General features: G+C 49.9%; 2 protein-coding genes and 1 long non-coding RNA gene across 3 annotated transcripts; 2 read left to right on the plus strand and 1 right to left on the minus strand.

Moving 5' to 3' along the window:
- The first annotated feature begins 2,042 nt into the window (after nt 1-2,042).
- Nucleotides 2,043-6,128, plus strand: Tmem278 (transmembrane protein 278). The gene is made up of 2 exons (XM_034503789.2): nt 2,043-2,635; nt 3,439-6,128. Exons 1-2 carry the CDS (start codon nt 2,372-2,374, stop codon nt 3,694-3,696), a joined length of 522 nt encoding a protein of 173 aa, XP_034359680.1. The 5' UTR covers nt 2,043-2,371; the 3' UTR covers nt 3,697-6,128.
- Nucleotides 6,129-9,424: 3,296 nt separating this feature from the next.
- Nucleotides 9,425-15,794, minus strand: LOC143442255 (uncharacterized). Its single transcript, XR_013110276.1, has 6 exons — nt 15,661-15,794; nt 12,947-13,171; nt 12,325-12,568; nt 11,534-12,101; nt 11,287-11,384; nt 9,425-11,202 (listed from the first exon to the last, which is right to left on the minus strand). It is a non-coding gene; the product is annotated as an uncharacterized LOC143442255 (long non-coding RNA).
- Nucleotides 12,096-17,458, plus strand: Vwa1 (von Willebrand factor A domain containing 1). Its single transcript, XM_034503788.2, has 4 exons — nt 12,096-12,457; nt 13,583-14,140; nt 15,768-16,046; nt 16,127-17,458. The coding sequence occupies exons 1-4, from the start codon at nt 12,139-12,141 to the stop codon at nt 16,426-16,428; spliced, it is 1,458 nt and encodes a 485-aa protein (XP_034359679.2). The 5' UTR covers nt 12,096-12,138; the 3' UTR covers nt 16,429-17,458.
- Nucleotides 17,459-20,638: the final 3,180 nt, after the last annotated feature.

Here is a 20,638-nt window from a genome sequence, read left to right on the forward strand (position 1 = left end):
CAATTGTGTGACATTTGGAATTCTGGGAATGTTTCAGAGGGTATGTAAATGCTAGCTAGGGCTCTGAGAGGCATTGTTGTTGTTGGTTGTTGGTGGGCTGTTGTTTGTTATTTGTTAAGTAGTTGTCTTAGGGTTTTACTGCTGTGAACAGACACCATGACCAAGGCAACTCTTACAAGGACAACATTTAATTGGGGGCTGGCTTACAGGTTCAGAGGTTTAGACTATTATCATCAAGGCAAGAGCATGGCAGCATCCAGGCAGGCATGGTGCAGGAAGAACTGAGAATTCTACATCTTCATCTGAAGGTTGCTAGTGGAAGACTGCCTTCCAGGCAGCTAGGATGAGGGTCTTAAAACCCACACCCACAGTGACACACCCACTCCAACAAGGCCACACCCACTCCAACAAGTCCACACCTCTAATAGTGTTACTCCCTGGGCAGAGCATATACAAACCATCTCTTTTTCTTTTCTTTTCTTTTCTTTTCTTTCTTTCTTTCTTTCTTTCTTTCTTTTCTTTTCCTTTTTTTTTTTGTTTTTTTTTTGTTTGTTTGTTTGTTTTTTGTTTTTTTGTTTTTCGAGACAGGGTTTTCTCTGTGTAGCCCTGGCTGTCCTGGAACTCACTCTGTAGACCAGGCTGGCCTGGAACTCAGAAATCCACCTGCCTCTGCCTCCCAAGTGCTGGGATTAAAGGCATGTGCCACCACTGCCTGGCACAAACCATCTCAGTAGTCATTCTCAAAGGAAAAAAAAAAAAAAAAAAAAAAAAAAAAAAAAAAAAAAAAAACAAGAAGAAATTAGATGTCTTGATGGCGAAGATCAAACTTGCCCCAACAATTCGATGCCCCAATCAGCAAGAAGTAGTCTAATGATAATGTTTGCTCTCTTTCTCCTCTATCCTTCTCTCTCTCTTAGCTAGTGTTGGAGGGTTGAAAGGGTGGGGAAATGGTGGAGAAGGGTGGGAGAAAAAAGAACCCACAAAGTAACCAAAGCCCGACTACAGGGATAAGCTGAGGCTTCAGCTCCCAGCACCCTCCTTCCACACAGGATGATATAAGAGTGAGTCAAGCACCCTGTTGCTGAAAAGCCATTTTCATGAAGCAGCTTAATGGGGGTGGGGAGATGGGAGGATGGAGAGACCCCTATTACACTGGATCTAGGGAGGCTGTAATTCTGTTCATGCCAGCTTCCCTTGGCCCTTTACAGGATCCCTGTCTTCCTAGAACGTCTGTGGCTTCTTCCATCAGCTGCAGCTGTCCTTGTTGGAGCTGTGCCAAGCTATCAGGACAGCCGCATAGTTCACAAGCATATACAGACTTTCTTTTGAAACCAAAAAGCCTAAAACAATTCCTGGAAAAATTCTGTAGTTTGAGCGTGTCTTCCCAAAGTTCACATTCAAAACTTCTTTTCTTTCCCTTTTGTATTAATTAATTTTTAATTTACGTTTATCCTGAAAAACTTATTGCCAGGCATTGGTGGTGTATGCCTTTAATCCCAGCACTTGGGAGGCAGAGGCAGGCGGATTTCTGAGTTCGAGGCCAGCCTGGTCTATAGAGTGAGTTCCAGGACAGCCAGGGCTACACAGAGAAACCCTGTCTCGAGAACATCCCCCCCCCCCAAAAAAAGTATTTGTTGATGATGTTGGCAGGTGGGGCCTTTGAGAACTAAGGTTAATTCAGACCATAAAAGTGAGGCCCTAGCATTTATGACTTACACATTCACACAGATACACATACATAAATTGTGTGTGTGTGTGTGTGTGTGTGTGTGTGTGTGTGCATGCACTTCAATGTGAGTACCCTCAGAGACAAAAGTATCAGATCCCCTGGAGGTGGAGCCACCATAAGCACTAACTGTACACCCCTGTCATCCTGTGAATCACTCCACAATATGAAGTCACCTGGTGTCAGCTAAGGGGAAGTATAGTGGATAGGCCTGGGAAATGAGATGATAGTTTGCCCCTAAATAGTAGCTATTGATAGGGCTTCTGTCATCGCCAAGATCTGTGAAATGAAGCCATTGTTTGGGAGAACTGGAAGATGGGAAAGGGTGAGCTGAGAGGAAGGAGGGCCCCAGTGCTCAGATGGGAAGAGCTCAGTAAGACCTGACCAGAGCACATAGGAGCTGCCTGCCTTTGCTTGGCAAAGAGGTCCAACAAGGTAGTGGGGAAAACTGTGGCAGAGGTGTAGTCCTGGAGACTGATAGTCAATGCTAGACTAAAGTAGACATCATCTACTATCTGATGGCTGTGAACTGAATCTGGGGAGGGTAAAAGGATCTCTAGTCTGGGCCTAGGGTGTTTGGGGGCTAGTCCTACTGCCTCCCACTGTGATCTTGAGGGAAACATCCTTCAAGACCCGCAGCAGGACATGAGTGAACAGGAAAGGGAGACAGAAGAGGATGAAGGCGTTACCTCAGACACAGCACCCATGCTACCCCGAAGAAGGTCTGCTGATTACGATATCTCAGTCCCGGCACCTATCCTGGCCACCCGAGGCCTCAGGACCCTGGTGCTGTCCGGCCAGGCCCTACTTGGGTTCCTGCTTCATCTGCTGCTACCTGGGACAGTCTTCCTGCTAGTGTTGCTGCCAGCAGCTGCCATTGTCTACCTGGGATTCCTGTGCCACTCAAGGGTGAGCAGTAGCCATTGGCTATTCCCTGGGGAGTGAGAGTTCTGTGGAGGTTCAAGTCCTTGGGATTGAAGGTGAATCTACCCACTTCCAGCCCAGCCCCTTTGTAACCGGAGACATATGCATCTTCCTCTTCTGCCAACATTCATACCAGCTGCAGCCCAAGAAAGGCTCTTTGTTACTTAGGGAACAGCTGTCTTGCCTCCCCCCAGGCCTCTTAGCTTTGTACCAGGAGGCACCAGAGCCTGGTCAGTGAGGTTGATGTGGAGATAGGAAAATAAATTGTCAGATTCACCTGACCTCAGTGCCTCTCCATTCCTCATACCCACACATTCATACAACCTTCCCCGAACCCTGCTGACTTTGGCTAGGCTTCCACCAACTATGGCTTGATCTATACATAGATGGTCCCTATATCCCTTTCTGAAACTTATGGAGAGAAATGATGCTAGCTGGTGACAGTACAGATGGAGCTCAGTATCAGCTGTCAACACAGGTAAGGGCTGTGGAAGGAAGCACATATGGGGACAGGAAAACTGGGTTGGGAGAGCCAGGGAGGTTCTCTGGCCTTTCCTTAAGGAACTCGGTAATACACACCCACACACTCACACAGGCAACCACCAACTCTCTTGGTTCTGTTCTCACATTTCCATCAGGCTCCACCTCCAGGCCTTTCAGCCCTACCCTTTTCTTTCTGGACTCTGCCTGAGCCCAGCTAGATTCTCCAGGCCCAGGTCCAGGTCCTCCCTCACCACTATTCTACTCTAGTGCTTCCCTGCCCGACCGCACGTCTCCACTGTCCACAGGTTCACCCAGCTCCGGGTCCACGATGCCGAGCGGTGCTCTCAGACCGCGGCTCCGCGGCACTCATTGTGTTTGGATTCCTCTCCCTGCCACCACTTCTGGTGCTCGCCTCCGCCGCCCGCTCCCTCCTGGTCCGGCGACTACGCCCTGTACTGTCTACCCCCGCGAGGACCCCCGACCCGCGCTGCCCGCTCAGGAGCAGCGAAAATCTGGCCGACGACCGTCAGGACAAGGAGAAACAACTTTGTGCTTGGGTCTGACACCTCAGAGGTCTCTCTGTCGAGAACCTCCCAGTTCTCTTCCCTTGATCCCCGAGAAGTGGATGGCTGCCTTGGGGCTCTGAGCGCAGTGCTTGAAGTCGCCAGGAGATGGCAACCGGGTCCTTCAGAAGAGGGAGAAAAGGTGTCCCTCTAAGAGAAGCATTTGTCCTCCACCCCCTCCGTGGTCAGCAGCCAGCTTTGCCCCCAAACCATGCATAATTCTAGAAGCTCCATTGGCTAAGTAGCAACCAGACTTCGTGGCTCATCTTGTGGGCTCAGCTGAGTCCTCCAAGGTCAGCCATGACCTTGTCCAGGACAAAGATCAGTTGGGTCCATGGTCAAACTATTACCAGATCAGGTTTGAAATAGGATCTGGGATCAGTGATTCCGTATAAGTGCAGGGTCAACGTGTTGTTGTTGTTAGTATATAATTTATTTTTATTTTATGTGCATTGATGTTTTGCCTGCATGTGTGTCTATGTGAGGGTGTCACAAGCCTTGGAACTGGAGTTACAAACAGGTGTGAGCTGCAATGTGGGTTCTGGGACTTGAACCTGGGTCCTCTGAAAAAGAAGCCAGTGGTCTTCTAAAGGACCCAGAGCCATCTCTACAGCTCCTAGTACTCAGCTTGCATTCGGGGTCAGGTATCAATGTGTATCCAGAACTGGAGCTCAATCTGACCAGGGTTCTTTCTTTTGAGACGAGCAGCAGAGAAAGAACTCATTTTACAATGTGAGTAGTTTTAAGATGTGTCTTTGTATTTGGCATGCTATAGTTGTACTAACAAGTTCCTATGTATGCATAATTTTCATCTCCCCCCCTCCCCCATCTCCTATCTCCTCTTCTTCCTGGGCCTCATACATACCAGAACTAGAATATCTTATTTATTTATTTTTATAGAATATCTTATTTATTTTTATTTTTAGTAGTCCTGAGATGGACTTATAAATGTTAAGCAAGCACTCTACCGCTGAGCTATATCCTTAGCCATGGATATATCTTTAAAATTTAAATTATTTTAAAAATTGATTATTTTTTAATTTTATGTTGTCTATTTTCTTTTTTAAAAAATTATTTATTTTTATTTATTATATTTGAATTTTATGTTGTTTATCAGCTTATTTTCTTTTTTAAAGATTTGTTTATTTTTATTTACATGAGTACATTGCAGCTGTCTTCAGACACATACTAGAAGAATGCATTGGATCCTATTACAGATGGTTGTGAGCCACCATGTGGTTGCTGGGAATTGAACTCAGGACCTCTGGCAGGGCAGTCAGTGTTCTCAACTGCTGAGCCATCTCTCTAGCCCTATCTGTTTATTTTCAAGTCAGAGTTTCTCTGTGTAGTCTTTGCTGTGCTGAAACTCACTCTGTAGACCAGGCTGGCCTTGAACTCACAGAGACCTACCTGCCTTTGTCTCCCAAGTGCTGGGATTAAAAGCATGTACCATTGCTCCATTTGTTAGTTGTGATTGTGTTTGTTTGTTTGTTTTAATAATTTATTTTATTTAGTGTGCATTGGTGGTTTTGCCTGCATTCATGTCTGTGTGAATGTGTCAGATCCCCTGGATTTATAGACAGTTGTGAGCTACCATGTGAGTGGTGGGAATTGAACCCTGGTCCTCTGAAAGAGCAGCCAGTGCTTTTAACCACTGAGCCATCTCTCCAGCCCTTTGGTCCTGATGTTTTGTCACAGCAATAGAAACCTAAGACAGGCACGAACTTTAGCAGTTTTGTTCAGATAACAACAACAACAAATCAAACAAATAAACAAAAAAAAACCACAACAACAACAACTAATCAGCTTAGGTCCCCTTTATGGTACTAGTTCATGGCCCCCAATACAGAATACTCACCCTCTCTCCTCTTCACATCCCAGCATGCCTCTCTGTCCTGTGTTCAGAAACTCTTTAGTTTCCTATCTGTTCCCATCAAATACACTCTTTGCTTCTTACTGTTTGTGCTATGACTTTTTTGTTTTTTCAAGATAAGTTTTCTCTGTGTAGCCCTTGGCTGTTCTAAAACTCACTCTGTAGATTAGGCTGACCTTTAAACTCAGAGATCTGCCTGCCTCTGCCTCCTGAGTGCTCGAATTAAAGAAGTTTACCACAACTTTCCAGCTTGTTATTAGATTTGTGTGTGTGTGTGTGTGTGTGTGTGTGTGTGTGTGTGTGTGCGCGCGCGCGCGCACGCACATGTATGCCACAGTGCATGTGTGTGAGAGCCAGAGGACAACTTTTAGGAGTTGTGGGTTCCAGGGATGGAACTCAGATTGTCAAGGTTGGTAGCAAGTGCCTTAACACCCTGAGTCATCTCTCTGGTTTAGGTTTTTGTAATGTTTAATTGTTGGGGGTAGGGGGAAGTTTGAGACATATTTTCTTGTAAGCCCGGCGATATATTAAAAATATGCTCATTATAATTTACCTGTAATCTAGTTGTAACAGACTTTTTTTTTTTTTTACTTCAACTTTTATAAATCTAACCAGGCTGCTCTAGAACTCATGATCCTCCTGCCTCAGCCTCCCATGTACTGGAATTATAGATATATGCCACCATGCCCAGACCTTTTTATTAAATGATCCAGCACACAGTTTTGCCAGACTGGCTCAGCCTGGGTCAAAGCTCAGCATAGACCAGGATTGAGTTAATGTTGTAGCCTCAAGCATAGCCCAGTGTATGGCTGAGTTGAGTCTATTGGGTGCCGTGTGTGTACTGGGGTTTTCCAGCCTTCATCTGTGTCCAGCTTTGATTCCTTTCCTGATCAGACAGAATGAGCCAGCTGGTCGCCAAACTGCCCAGAAGTCCTTCCTCTGAAATGAGGCCGCTTTCCTTCTGCTGGAGCTGGTCTGGCCAACCCCAGAGGTTGAAGAAGACTCTCCTGGGAAGCTCTTGGCTGAGGATTGGATCTGCCTGGCCCCACAGCCATCAAAACAACAGCTGGGCCTGGTGGGGGTGGGGAGGTGACTGTAGAGATCAACTCCTAAGCTTAAGTGGCTGCTGGCTGGATGAGGAGCTCTGTCATAGCAGCTGCCTCAGACATTCCATTTCCGAAAGGTGTTTCCCAGCTTCCCAAGCCCATCTTGAGCCTTGGGTGTCCTCCAGGTGGCCCTGGGGATGTCCAAGGGAGGGGCCATGGGATGACCTACTTCAGCCCAATCTTTCAGATTTTCTTTTTACCTTTCTTTCTTTCTTTCTTTCTTTCTCTTTCTTTCTTTTTATCTTCTGGGCATGTTTTCAAAGGAACACTGTGTGCAGAGCACGGTGGTTTATATCTGCAGTCTCAGCACTAGGAAAGCTGAGGCAGGAGAATTGTTATGAGTTTGAGGCCAGCCTGGGCTACAAAATAAGACTGTCACAAGACAAAACACTGCTGTGCTGTGACTGGAGCTGGGTATAGCAGGGTACAGCTTGGTGTTTATGTGAGGCAGAAGTGACCTTGGTTCCATTCACAGCATCACATTCACACACAAGGAATGCTGTGGAGGTTGTGGGAGGTCTGTGGAAGGGGTCTGGGGTCTGTATTTAGCTGTATTTAGAGATGTGCCAGCTGGTAGAATAGAGCCTAAGTGCTGAAGAGACAAGCTGGCACACCCTACAACTGGACACAGGTCTGGGGTCACCTTTCATTTCCACCACCACTTGACAGGACCAAAAAGGGGGGTTTCAGACTGAAGAAAAGAGTGGGGTTGGGTCTTGAGTCACAATGCTCCCTTCCCATCCCTGAGGTATTCACTGGCCTGCCTAGCCTATTATCTCCTGCCTTGGCAGTACTGTGTCTGGAATCTACAAGTTCTATCTCCTAGCCTAGCACAAGCTCATGACAGAAACCTTTAGAACCTAGGATTCTCAAATCCAGACCCTAGCCTGAAAGTTCAGAGCACCCTAATTCTTCTAAGGGCCTCTGTCTCCTACCTCCTCACCAGCTCCTCAGACCTGCAGATTTAAGCTTCAAGGTGTGCCAGGCAAGACCTCCACTTAGGGGATGTAGGCTTCTTTTTCAGTAACTCAGGGCCTGCCTTATAAAAAGGAACCTGACTGGTGTAGGCATGTATGTAAGGCCTTGTCCTGTCTGTACTCCTTTTATACTTTGAGTCAAAGCATCATCATAGGTAAAGGGACTAGGCTCAGTAAGTTTCCCACTTTACTTAATCCATTCATTTACAAAGTATTTGCAAGCATGTCCACAGACAGCACCTGCAGGAGAGGCCCTGGGTTTAGCCAGCCTTGTCCAGACAGCTTCAAGTCTAGGCTTAAGCTCTAGAAGGCTAGAGATAGCTTCCCAGGCATGTGGTTTGGGGCTCTAGTAGAGGCAGGAACTGAGCCGGGGGGTGGGGGTGGAGTGCTGAGTAGGAAGAACTGGTGTTGTCCCTGAGAGCAGAGACTCCTCCTCCTGAATCTCTCAGGTCCCCACTTTTGGAACACTCCCCTTCAAGATTACCTGGGCTTTCCTTGGAGCTGGGATAGGGAACTTAGATCAGGTCGCCTCTTACAGAACTGTTCCAGCCAGGACCCAAAGCTGGGGATCCCATGTCAGGATAAAGCATTACTACTCAGCTAGTGGCATATTTTGGGGTTTGTAGTCTATCTCTGATGGCTGCTTTCCTAGAAGCATGGAGTCAGCCATCCTTGCCTCACCTCAATCTCTTCCAAGACTCTCCTAGTACTCAGAATCCCTTCATCCCCCTGCGGTCTGGGGGCTACAGAGCCTGGCTGGCTACCTCTGTCCCAGCCCAAGCAGCCTGCCATACACATGCAGTCTTACCCACAGCCCTTCCAGTCTTGACATTTGCTGTTGCATCTGCTTGTGAAGCCTTTCCTTCTCAGAACTCCTACCACAGGGTCCCTACCAATTCCCTGGCATTACACAGTTAAACCTTTTTTAGGGAAATTAGTAGCCGTGTATATTCCTTACTTTTGTATAGCTGTGACCACCATAAGACAACTGTCAGGAACAATGTAGACAGAGTTCTTGAGATTAGCCTGGTCTACAGATTTGCTTTAGCTCAAGGTCTCACAGTGTTTCAGTCTAACATGGTGGGGAAGGTGTGGTAACTGCAACTCAGACCATAGCAGTAGAATGATCTCAAAGACCTGTCCGTAGTGTTATTTTGACCAGTTAGGCACAACCCACCTCAGACTTTTATGGTTTCATGGATTCCCAAAACTACCACTAGCTAGGGAGTGAGTGTTGAAAGCATGAGTCTGGGAGGATCATTTTAGATTCAAATCATAGCACCCCGAATCTTTGCTAGCATAGGGCTTTCTTGCTCAGTCCTTATCTGGCAGTGCTGTGAGGACAGGCCTTGGCCCAGTGCCTGTGACTTCTGTGCAGAGATTTAGGTGATGGACTGGGTAAATAAAGGGAAGGCTTGTGTTCATCCCATGCTCAGGCTGTTCACCAAGCCATTTTTTTTTTTTTTTTTTTGGGTCTTCCTTGCTACTCCTGCTGAAAGGAAAGTGGGTTTGGATCAGTTCTGAACCCTGATAATGAAAAAAGGACCCTAGATCTCCAGACCTAATTCTCAGGCTCTGGCATTTACCTCACCAAAGCTGGTCTAGAAGAAAGTGTAACAGACAGGAGGGAACCAAGAGCCCCGCTGCTCTGGGCTGCTCTCTGACTGCTGTGAGATTGGACCATAGGGACCAGGCTCACCCCATTCACTGTCCCAGGCCTCTAAAAGCTACCCCCCAACATTTCCTGTTTCTATGTTCTGGAACGTGCTTAGGTTTTCATGTGAGATATAAACAACAGGACAAGCTGGACGGTGGTGGCATATGCCTTTAATCTCAAGCTTTTAACCTTAGCACTCAGGAAGCAGAGACAGGCAGATCTCTGTGAGTTCAGGGTCAGCCTAGTCTATAGAGTGAGTTCCAGGACAGCCAGAGCCACACAGAGAAACTCTGTCCCGAGAGAGAGAGAGAGAGAGAGAGAGAAAGAGAGAGAGAGAGAGAGAGAGAGAGAGAGAGAGAAAGAGAGAGAGAAAGAGAGAAAAAAAGAAAATGACATTTTAAGGACATTTCAGATTTCAGCCTGGTGGAAGTGAGAAAAATTTCCCTATTGGCAATCATCCTTGTTAGCTTTAACTTGATAGAGCCAGTGTTATCTGAAAAGGAAGTCTCAGTTGGATGCTCAGATCAAGCTGGTCTGTATGCATGTCTGTGGGGGTTGTTTTGTGTGTAATGTAGGAGGACCCAGTGCATTATGGACCTTTCCATTGCCTCAGCAAATGGTCCTGAGTTGTATAAGAAAGCTAAGCATGAGTCAGTGAGCAAGCCAGCAGTGTTCCTCCATGAAAAACAACAACAAAACCAGCAGGGCAAATGGCAGCTCACAGTTAGGGTGGAGGGGCAGGGGCAGGGGAGGCAGCTCTGTCCTCATCTGAGGTCAAGGGTCAGGTCAGAGGCCCCAGGAGCTGCCCTTTTCCCTGGGGTTAAACATGACCACAGCCATCTGTAGACAAAAGGCCCTTCTTCTCTGCAGAAGCCTAACTGTGGGAGGAAAGGAACATTCCCTTGGTCCTTGGTTGGAAGCAGGGCATTCTGCTAAGAGCAGTGTGTCTCTAGGTTTCAGGAAACCCCTCCACCTACCTGCAGACAGACAGGGGGAAGGCCAGCTCCTCCAGGAAGTGAGACATAGGGCCTCCCTGTCCTGAGCTAAAGCATTGGGGGGGGGGGGGGGGGGAGAGTCCCTGAGGAAGCTCTTGGGTTCCTAGATTGACAGGAACAAGCAGGGGAAATCCCTAGAGGCTGGGGACTGGAGGGTCAAGGTCACCCTGGCCTGGCACATCTTTGCCTCTGAACACATTTCTGCCCTTTCCCCTCCCATGAGCCTGTCTTCCCAGGCTTCTGGACTATTGTGTTCGTGCTTCCTTTGGTGTCTCCCTCAAGCCCAGACCTGACCCTGACCATCACACCCCTGGGAAGTCCCATACCCATTACGATGTCTGGGTGTCTTCTGAAGGTGGAGAACACTGCAAGACAAAAGGATAAGATTTTTCTGGTGGCTGAGCAGGGGGTATGGATGATGGTAAGTGTGTCCCAAGGAATTTGGCAGCAGAAGCAGCTTGGCCTGAGCCCAAGTCAGGCAGGTAGCCCAGCTTGGATAGGGCTTGGTGGAGACTGGGTTTCTTGCGCCCTCTCCATCTGATGGTGAGGCCGAAGGAAGGAGAGAGCTACTTCCTTGAGTCACAGCCAAGAAGACCTGATCATTTTTTCCAGAAGGGTTGGAAACAGGGCAGGGTTAGGTATGACTGTAGGCTTGAGGGCTGTGAGCCTCTCCTTCCTCTAAGACCCAGCTCCGTGGCAGAGCAAGCCTGAAGTAAGATGATTCTTCTGGATACCCCATGTCCTCTGCTTGTTCACAGTACAACAATGTATCTGGAGCTGACGGTTGTTGGTGTCTCCTGGGTGGCGTAGTCTTTGAGGGACTCAGATGCACTGCTCTCATCCTCAAGACTCAGGCAGAAGTATCAAGAACTTTCTGGTCCATTCAGAGGCCTGAGGTCTGTGGAGTGAAGCCAACACTCAGTGCCAAGATTCCCGGCAAGGGGGCGGGGGGGGGGGGACGGCAGCAGGACATAGCTCTTACTTGTTCCTGCCGCAAGCTTCTCAGGCTCAGCCGTATTGCTTCCTTTTTTAGGCAAAGCCAAGCTCAGGCACAGTCCTCAAGGCCCCACATTGTCTCACCTGCCAGAAATGGAGGAAGTAAAACCATTGAGTCCCATCCGTCCTCCCTGCTGAGCATCCTCTTACTGAGAGTGGGAAGGGAGGAGACATCCTGCCAGACAGCACCCCCTCCCATGTGTGCCTCCACCCCAAATACTATAATTATTTACCGGAAAGCATCTTAAGAGGGTAGTGGTGTGTTCCTTCGGCCCTCCTGAAGGGCTCAGTGTTCTGTGGACAACACTTGTAGACAGCTTCCTTTGATCTGGGCTTAGCACTGACTGCAGGACCCAGCTTTAGATTGCCAGTGGGTCTCTGGTCCTGCTGGGATCTGACCTGGGTGTAACCTTGGGTAGTGTATAGGACAGCAAAAAGCCACCATGGTCACACTGGATAGGTTCTGATTCCCTGACTTCCCCTTATGCCTTTTCTTCCAAGAATTCAGGTGAGAGTTCTGGTAAGGTGGGGGTTTTTCATTCTGTAAAAAGCTTCTCATATGTTCCCGTCTCCTCCGAAGGCAGTGTCCTTGGAGAAAACCGGCTGCTCCTCCAGTTTATAGCCAAGCTGGGTCCTTGCTGAGAGAAAGTTGTTTCTTTGTATAGCCCCACTTCTAAGGTTCTTTTGTCTTGTTAGGCTCTCCTGTCTTAAGGAGCTTTGCAGATCAGGAACTCCGGGGGAACTCTAAGGGGTAGCGGAAGAGGAGAGAGGTGGAGAATATGGACAACACATTATCGCAGCCTGCAAAAGAGAGATAGATGGGAATGTCTGTCAGCGCATGCCCACACCTATGTGCCTTTGTGGCTGCTGCGTGTCACCGCAAGTCTGGGACCACGATGGCATGCATCACCGTGCAGTCTGTGCAGATTGGCCTTTGCGCGCGCGACTGAGTGCACGCGCCACCCAAGCAGGGCGTGGCCGCGAGTGGGTGTGGCTTCTCAGAGGTGGGTGGGGCCTGACTCACCGTAGGAGGGCAAGTCAGCTGCCAGCTGTGGTCGGTCAAGAGCCCGCCACTCCAGGCGCGATGCTGTTCTGGACTGCGCTCAGCATGGCTTTGAGTCTGCGGCTAGCACTGGCGCGGAGCGGCGTAGAGCGCGGTAAGTGTGGTGAAACGCGGATTCCAGTTCCTCACAGCCCATCGGCTGCTGCCCACGCGGGTCATGAACTGTCCAGGTGCAGCCGCCGGACGAGTAGGAAGGCCGAGGGAGCTGGTGGAGCACACGCCAGCACCTCAGCCACCTGCAGTGGGCGCTCCAAGGCATTCTTGGTGACTCAACTGTGCTAGAGCTGGACTTGGATCGCCCAGGCCACGGTCTCCCCCGTCCTGCCCCGCCCCGCCCCTCAGGCCTGGATTGTGGAGAAAGATGTCTGAGAGGCCTCCCTGACTCAGTTTCCTTACCTCTGAAAGGTCCCTCACTAGAAAGGGGGTAAGAATATTGGAATGGCCACACAATGACGGGGAAACCCCAAAGCCAGGACTAGATCCAGGCACTTGAGAGCTGCTATTTGAGATTTAGCGATGGAAGTTCTCATCAGTATCTCAGCGGGCTGGACAGGAAGAAAAGGGGATAAAGGAGGAGACTCACTAGACAGTGGTTGCTTCCTCAGGCTGCTGAGGGTGGGTATATCCTGCTTTCTTGGTACAGATGAAGCAGAGGATGGGGGCCAGAGGAGGGGAGGGGTGATGTCATCTATAACCGGTCAGGACTTCAGCCTGGCCATCTGATGGGCAGGAGGGGCAGGCTGTTCAGTGTGTGGTCTTCCCCATCTCTTCACTTTTGCTCTCCCATCCTCTCCTGCTGTTCCATCACCTGGAAGCAGAGTTACCTAGCTTAACTTCATCCCAGAGGTGGCCCTTCTGAAAATCAAGTGTAAAGAAAGCATTGCATGTGGTCCAGGCCCCTCCTGAAAGGCTGTACAGGTTGCTCTACCTGCATGCAGTGTCTATTTATTGAGGACAAGGGTCAGCATTTCCCTACAGAAGGAACATGAGGACAGCACAGGATGCCCTGGGTACATGGGCATTGTACAGCTGGGAACCAGAGGAGAGTGTGGGCCTTTTGTTGGCTTATAGCCCCATTCTGAGGATTCTCTACCAGTATCTTTAGGCAAAGGCAAGCATGTGCTTAAAGAAAGTTCAGGCCTTTGTGGGTGGTTCTGCCCTGGGCATGGGGGTTGTCTGGCAGAGCTACCTGAACTGAACCCCTTGTCTTTTCCTCTAGGTCCCACAGTATCAGCCCCCCAGGGGGACCTGTTGTTCCTGCTGGACAGCTCAGCCAGTGTGTCACACTATGAGTTTTCAAGAGTTCGGGAATTTGTGGGGCAGCTGGTGGCTACCATGCCTTTCGGACCTGGGGCTCTGCATGCTAGTCTGGTGCATGTGGGCAGCCGGCCTCACACAGAATTTACTTTTGACCAGTATGGTTCGGGCCAGGCTATACAGGATGCCATACGTGTTGCACCCCAACGTATGGGTGATACCAACACAGGCCTGGCACTGGCTTACGCCAAAGAACAATTGTTTGCTGAGGAAGCAGGTGCCCGGCCAGGGGTTCCCAAGGTACTGGTGTGGGTGACCGATGGGGCTTCCAGTGACCCTGTGGGTCCCCCTATGCAGGAGCTCAAGGACCTGGGTGTCACCATCTTCATTGTCAGCACTGGCCGAGGCAACCTGTTGGAGCTGTTGGCAGCTGCCTCAGCTCCTGCTGAGAAACACCTACACTTTGTGGATGTCGATGACCTTCCTATCATCACCCCGGAGCTTCGGGGCTCCATTACTGGTAGGTGGGAAGAGACAGGGACTGTGAATCCCTAGCTGACAGCTTGCTGCAGGGGGAGGATCTGGCTGGAGACCAGGGAGAACTCATGAGCCTGGTGTCCTTGAGTATGTAACAGTGGGGAGGTGGCTCACATGTTCTCTGCATACTGTCCAGGAAAGTACTCCTTCTACTGGGTGTCTGCATGTACCTGACACCTGGGCTATAGAGAGACTGTGGCAGGTCTGAGTGACCACTCCAAGGTGGGACTCCCAGGCCAATGAACTGAGGGCTACTTTGGGTGTGGTGTGTGTGGAGGGGCTAAGTACAGAGGATAAAGAAGGTCCATGCTCCTCCAGGGGTCTCTGCCTAGGGCATCATGTGCCCTTGTGTCTATCCAGGGACCAAAGGGCTTGTGGGGCACACCATTCCTGGAGAAATGACCAAATAGGTCAGATTGTCCCCTACAGAGCTCAGGCCCTACCTATTCCATGCTAGGGAGCCACAGTCAGGGAGGGGTTTGAGGTGGTTTTCACTCGGGTCTATTGTGGGGTCTGCTGGGGAAGCCAGAACAAGGAAGACCCACTGTAGGATCTAAGCACCTGCCTTCTTCTGGACCTCCTATAGGAGCAGGAAGGGGCTAGTGACTAAGGGCCTGGTTTTTGGCTTAGCCTGTGGAGGGCACTGAAGAATGCTCTCGCTCCAGGGTAGCATTCTTACCAAGTCTCTTACTGCAGGTTAATCATCTACACTAAAGAGGAAGGTGTGGGTCTATAATTGGAAAGGGGTGAAAGGTCTGCCTCAAGAGATCTCCTAAGGACATCTCCTAGTAGACCCTGGGCCAATGGGCCCAGATGAACCTGGAGGGGGCAGAAGGAGAAAAGGGTATCACTAGAAGTAAACATTAGGGTGGGGACATCTGTAACTAAGGTCAGAATCTGACTGGAAGGCTGGGCGGGAAAGTGAGTGCCCAGCTGACTGAACTTAGCACCCAGCATCAGCAAGAAAGTAAGATCTGGATGGCCTACTCAGACTCATCTGCATGTTGATCAGATGGCTGGACGGAGTCCCCATCCCACTCTCCTATAGGAAGGTCCCACACTCTCCTCACTCTTAGGTCCAGCTGCTTCTGGTTTCTGTCACATTTTAATGGCTCCAGCAGCCATTAACATGTAGTTTCCCATCTCCTGGCTGCAGCTTCTGGTCTGTTTCCCTCCTCCACAACTGTTCAGAATATGTCTGCATCACAACAAATTTTGTGCTGGCCACACAGTCTTGGAGGACTGGTCCTCTGTTCTTAGATAATATTGTGAGCATTGCCACCTTTGAGGGACCTTCATCCAGGCTGTTTGGGTGAGGAGTAGCCATTATATCTTATAGGTCTGTGTTTGTGTGAAGTAGGCAGGAAAGTCTATAATGGGGCCCAGAGTAGGGGATTGTACTCTCTGTCCTTCCACCAGCCCAGTCAGAGTTTCGTAGTCATTAGCATCTACTCCTGGTGAATACCTACCTGGCTCCTGCCTCTCCTTGGCAGAAGGCCTCACCTATTTTATTGGGGCTCCAATCTTCGGGTCCTCTCCAGATCAGTGAGAGCCCCATTCGGTGACACAGCCACTTCTGCTCCCTGACCCCAGCACTACACCACCCTTAGATGCGATGCAGCCACAACAGCTTCATGTCTCGGAGGTTCTGTCCAATGGCTTCCGTCTGTCCTGGCCGCCCCTGCTGACAGCGGACACTGGTTACTACGTGCTGGAGTTGGTGCACAGTGACAAACTGGTAACCACAAGACGCCAACAGCTACCTGGGAATGCTACCAGCTGGACCTGGACCGACCTCAACCCGGACACAGATTATGAAGTATCGCTTCTGCCCGAGTCCAACGTGCGCCTCCTGAGGCCGCAGCACGTGCGAGTACGCACACTGCAAGGTGAGGCAGGGGTACCTTATGGGAGGGCAGGGTAGCATGAGAAGGACACTCCTCCACTCAACCATCCTCTTCCTTCGCAGAGGAGGTCGGGCCAGAACGGATCATCATCTCGCATACTAGGCCGCGCAGCCTCCGCGTAAGTTGGTCCCCAGCGCTTGGCCCGGACTCCACTCTGGGCTACCATGTACAACTCGGACCTCTGCAGGGCGGCTCTCTAGAGCGCGTGGAGGTGCCAGCAGGCCAGAACAGCACTACCATCCACGGCCTGACGCCCTGCACCACTTACCTGGTGACTGTGACTGCCGCCTTCCGCTCTGGCCGCCAGAGGGCGCTGTCGGCTAAGGCCTGTACGGCCTCTGGCGAGCGGACCCGTGTTCCATAGTCCATGCAGCAGGAGGCCGGACCGCGGGAGCCCTGAACTGCCTGCCTCGTCCACCCGAGGGGCCCTCTTCCCTAGCCCAGTGAGAGAGGCACTGCTGCTCGTGTTTTTTTCTTGTGGATGGAGTGGGGTGGGGAGATGGGATGCCTGTCCTGCCTTTGACCCTCCGGTCGTTTCCCCACTGGTCATTACCGCCCTTGCCTGACTCCCGGGAAACCTGTGGCAACCCTGGTAGCCTCACGAGCAATGGCAATCCTCTCCGGTTGCCAGTGGAGTTGAGCACATCGTGGCAACATTTGGCGAGGGGATGAACAGGGTCTGACGTCAGGTTGAGGACATAAGACCCAGGACAAGCATTCAGGAGAGGAGGCCAGAGTTTCCTACCTGTGCCAAAGGCTGGGCCCTCTGGTGGCAAGGACTACACATGGCTTGAGGGAGGTGTCCAGGACCATTCAGGTCCTGCCTGTACCTAGAAAGTGGGTAGGAAAAAGGGAGGAGAGACTAGTGTAGGCAGGGTTCACAAAGACTTCCTTAGGGAAAGGAAAGTTCGGGAGGGATACTGAGAGGCGGATGATGTTGCCAATTAGTTTTCATCAAGATTTCCTGCCTGGAGGCCGGGATTTGTCAGGGTCATTGACTCTGCCTTCCTGCCCAGGACCTGCACTGGGCCCTGCTATCAGTGCCAGGGATGAAGAGTCTTTTCACAGGAATGGGATGAGACCTTGACATCTAGTACCTTAGCCCTGCTCTGACAGACTCTAAGGGAACCTCCTGCTTTATCGTGAGGAGCAAGGTGTCATGCAGGTGGGCTACCCCAGTCATCACTACTACCCTGCGGCATATGACAGATACCTAAGGGTGATCAGGAACAGGCTTCCTCTCAAGTCCCTATGTCCTCCCAGAAGCACTTGCCCTAACCCAAGCTTACTTCATTTCTATTTCCCACTAATGACCCAGACTCTAACGACAATACAGTAAGCCAGACATAAACTGTGCCTGCAGTCTCATTAAAATGCCTTATTTTTTGTCAAAACTCCTCAGCTGTGTGCTTGTGTGGGCAGCATGAAAGGTTGGGTGTGTAGGGTTTATGCCTGGGGAGGAGGGGAGGCAGGTCTGCAGCATCTGCACACTGATCATTCAGCCTCTGTCCCTCCATGTTCCCTGCCAGCTTTGTACCAGGGCCTCGCGTCTGTAGTTGAAGATCCAGTGTTTGGAGTAGGTCAAGTTGCTGCTGCTACAACTCAAAGGACTGGAGGCTTTTACAGGGGTGTCCCCACTATAGCCTGTGCTCTACTGCTCAGCCCTCTGCTTACACTACTTTAGCTACCAGTGAGATCCAGTAGCTAAGTATAGAGAGAGGTGGGGCAGACTTTGGGGTATGAATTGAGCAGAGATGGCTTTCCTGAGAACTTGCCTACTACCATTTCCCAAGAACCTGAGGGAGCACTGTAGGGCTTATCCTGGACACCCAAAGGAGCACTGGCCATACACTGAATGTGTTGTGTGTTTGTGGGAGGTGGCTGATTTTGTGATGATGGCTTGAGATACAAGGCCCTACCTAGCCTGCTGATGATGGAGCAGAATCCCCTGGGGTATATGTGTTTGGGAGTGGGATCCCCTCTTCTTGCTTCCATGTCAGGGCAGGAAGCCTATGTGTGCACCTACAGGTTTCATGTCCACACCTTTACCTATTGATCAGTAGTTGGCTATGGAGCTCAGAGATTTCCTGTGACCTCAGTTACCAATCTAGGGTATGAGGCTGTCTGTATCCAGGACAGATTTAGGTTTGGCATACTGGACCCACATTCCCCTAAAACATGGAAGTTCCTCCAAGCAATTTGTGTTTCCCATTCTGTTTGCTGAGATGACTATAGGTCAAGGTCTACTGGCCACAGGAGAGAGCCACACTGAGTCCCTGGGCCTGACATACACAACACTAAGCAGGTGGCAGAAGAGAACCAGAGGGTCATTATTGGTGTTTATGGTAGCTTCTGTTAATGACTAAATCTGAGAGGCCTACTATCCTGAGAAAGTAGAACGGGCAGAAGAGACATAGCTGATGGTCGGAGTCCACTTTCACACAAATCCCTGGTATAAGCTCATCTTGACCTAACACCAGCACCGTCTATTTTCAGGTGGTAGTGGTGAACGCCTGCACTCCCACTGAGATAACACAGAATGCTTCTACTACGGTCCTCATCTCAGAGGAGCTGCCCTCACATGGTCCCAGGCACATCTTTTTGTTTGTTTGTTTGTTTTGCTTTTTTGTTTTTTGTTTTTTTGTTTTGTTTTGTTTTGTTTGAGACAGGGTTTCTCTGTGTAGCCCTGGCTGTCCTGGAACTCACTCTGTAGACCAGGCTGGCCTCGAACTCAGAAATCCGCCTGCCTCTGCCTCCCAAATGCTGGGATTAAAGGCGTGCACCACCACCGCCCGGCTCCCAGGCACATCTTAAATCTCGAAATTTAGTATACATGGGGGTGGGGGAAGTTGGAGGGGGCAGGCGGGTTTGAGACAGGTTTCTCTGTGTAGCCCTAGCTGTCCTGGAACTCACTTTGTAGACCAGGTTGATTTTGAACTCAGAAATCCACCTGCCTCTGCCTCCTGAGGGCTGGGATCAAAGCCATGCACCATCACTTCCCAGCCATCTCTGAATTTAGTATATATTTCAGATTAGTGCAGGCCCTGAGGAAGTCTACAGAAAACAGGGTTTTCATTTGCCAGGCATGTGTGACAAGCATCTTTGTCTGCTGAGCCATCTTGCCAGCTCCAGGCAACAATTTAGTGGGATTGAATTTCCTATGAGTTGTTTGCCACACAAATGCCTCCTGCCCATGTGCTTCCTCTGGCTCCAACTCTATTCTCTCAGTGTCTAAGGTGATAAGCAGTGGCAGATGCCATCCAAAGCTTAACATACATGCAAAGAATGGCCACTCTGCTTTTCAGTATGTACCAAAATATTATCCTGTGGCTGTTCCTGGTGGAGATCCATGCAAAACACGAAGCATCCAGGAAGCTGGTGGGGCAGGATGGACTGAGAATATCCTGGATACTATGAGGAGACCTCAAGGGGAGGCTGCTGCAAGTGCTGGTGCCCATGTCCTTGTGACCATGCAGAGGGTTCACGCTGCAGAGGGTAGTTAGTGATGAAGGTCTCTGCTCTCTAGCTTTTGATGTTCTTGGGATGAAGCTTTTTATGAGAAGCCGGGTGGTGGGGCAGTCTGGAGTCTAGGTCCCCAGGAAGTGGGATGTTCAAGAGTGGCTGGGCAGTCAAGGACTACTCAATATAGCTACTGCTACCTTGGAGCTGGGCAGAGTCTACAGTAACAGTAATAAAGGCTACTAAACCCCCAGAAATGTAGCTTTGAAGATAGCCTTCTGCTGGGAAGGTTGGATAGAACAGGAACCCTTGAAAGGCTTAAGACCCCCCAGAAAAGGACCCCGGGGGACCCCACTCGAGTCTCAGGACAGCACACACCCAAGGACACATGAGAGACCGACTTGTTGCAAGCACATGAGGCGGTTTACTCAGAGCTCTGGGCCAGCCCATATCTCCATATCTCATACCTGGTCGGTGCTGGCACACATAGAATTTAATAATAAGTTATAAACTAGTTGAAGAATAAGCCAGCTTATATCCTAGACATTTACTCATAGATAAGTCTCAGAGACATTCTACATTTTATATCAGACTGTAAGGTATAGAGTCAGCTGCTCAGAAAGGCTATAACTCTGTTCTCTTCAACCAACCTCCCTACTATCTGACACAGGGTCTTGCCAATCGGCTTAGACTTGTCTCACTTTCCTTTCTCCTCTTTCTTTTCTTCTTTTTTTCAATGCAAAGTCTTGCTATATTGCTCAGGCTAAACCTAACTCCTGGGCTCAAGTGATCCTCCCACCTGCATCAGCCTAATACTTCAAAAATATGTTTAACTTTAACAGTGTTCATGTCCTGTATGGGTACATGTACCTGTGAGTTGAGAGGCTTCGGAGAGGAGTTATAGACAGTAGGGAGAAGCTTGATGTTGTTGCTGGGACTCAAACTCAAGTCCCCTAGAAGAACAGTACATACTCTTCTTAGCCACGGAGCCATTCTCCAGCCCCACATGTTTGTTTGTTTGTTTGTTTGTTTTTTAAAATGAAATATAGCCAGGCGGTGGTGGTGCACACCTTTAATCCCAGCACTTGGGAGGCAGAGGCAGGCGGATTTCTGAG

Source organism: Arvicanthis niloticus, chromosome 5 (assembly GCF_011762505.2).
Source record: "Arvicanthis niloticus isolate mArvNil1 chromosome 5, mArvNil1.pat.X, whole genome shotgun sequence".
NCBI classification, from domain to species: domain Eukaryota; kingdom Metazoa; phylum Chordata; class Mammalia; order Rodentia; family Muridae; genus Arvicanthis; species Arvicanthis niloticus.

Bases quoted from the DNA above. Each gene is read 5' to 3' on its own strand.
- Tmem278 (XM_034503789.2), top strand. From the start codon at position 2,372: ATGAGTGAACAGGAAAGGGAGACAGAAGAGGATGAAGGCGTTACCTCA. The intron at 2,636-3,438 runs GTGAGCAGTAGC...CACTGTCCACAG, and splicing joins GATTCCTGTGCCACTCAAGG to GTTCACCCAGCTCCGGGTCC.
- Vwa1 (XM_034503788.2), top strand. From the start codon at position 12,139: ATGCCCACACCTATGTGCCTTTGTGGCTGCTGCGTGTCACCGCAAGTC. The intron at 14,141-15,767 runs GTAGGTGGGAAG...CACCACCCTTAG, and splicing joins GCTTCGGGGCTCCATTACTG to ATGCGATGCAGCCACAACAG. The intron at 16,047-16,126 runs GTGAGGCAGGGG...CTTCCTTCGCAG, and splicing joins GCGAGTACGCACACTGCAAG to AGGAGGTCGGGCCAGAACGG.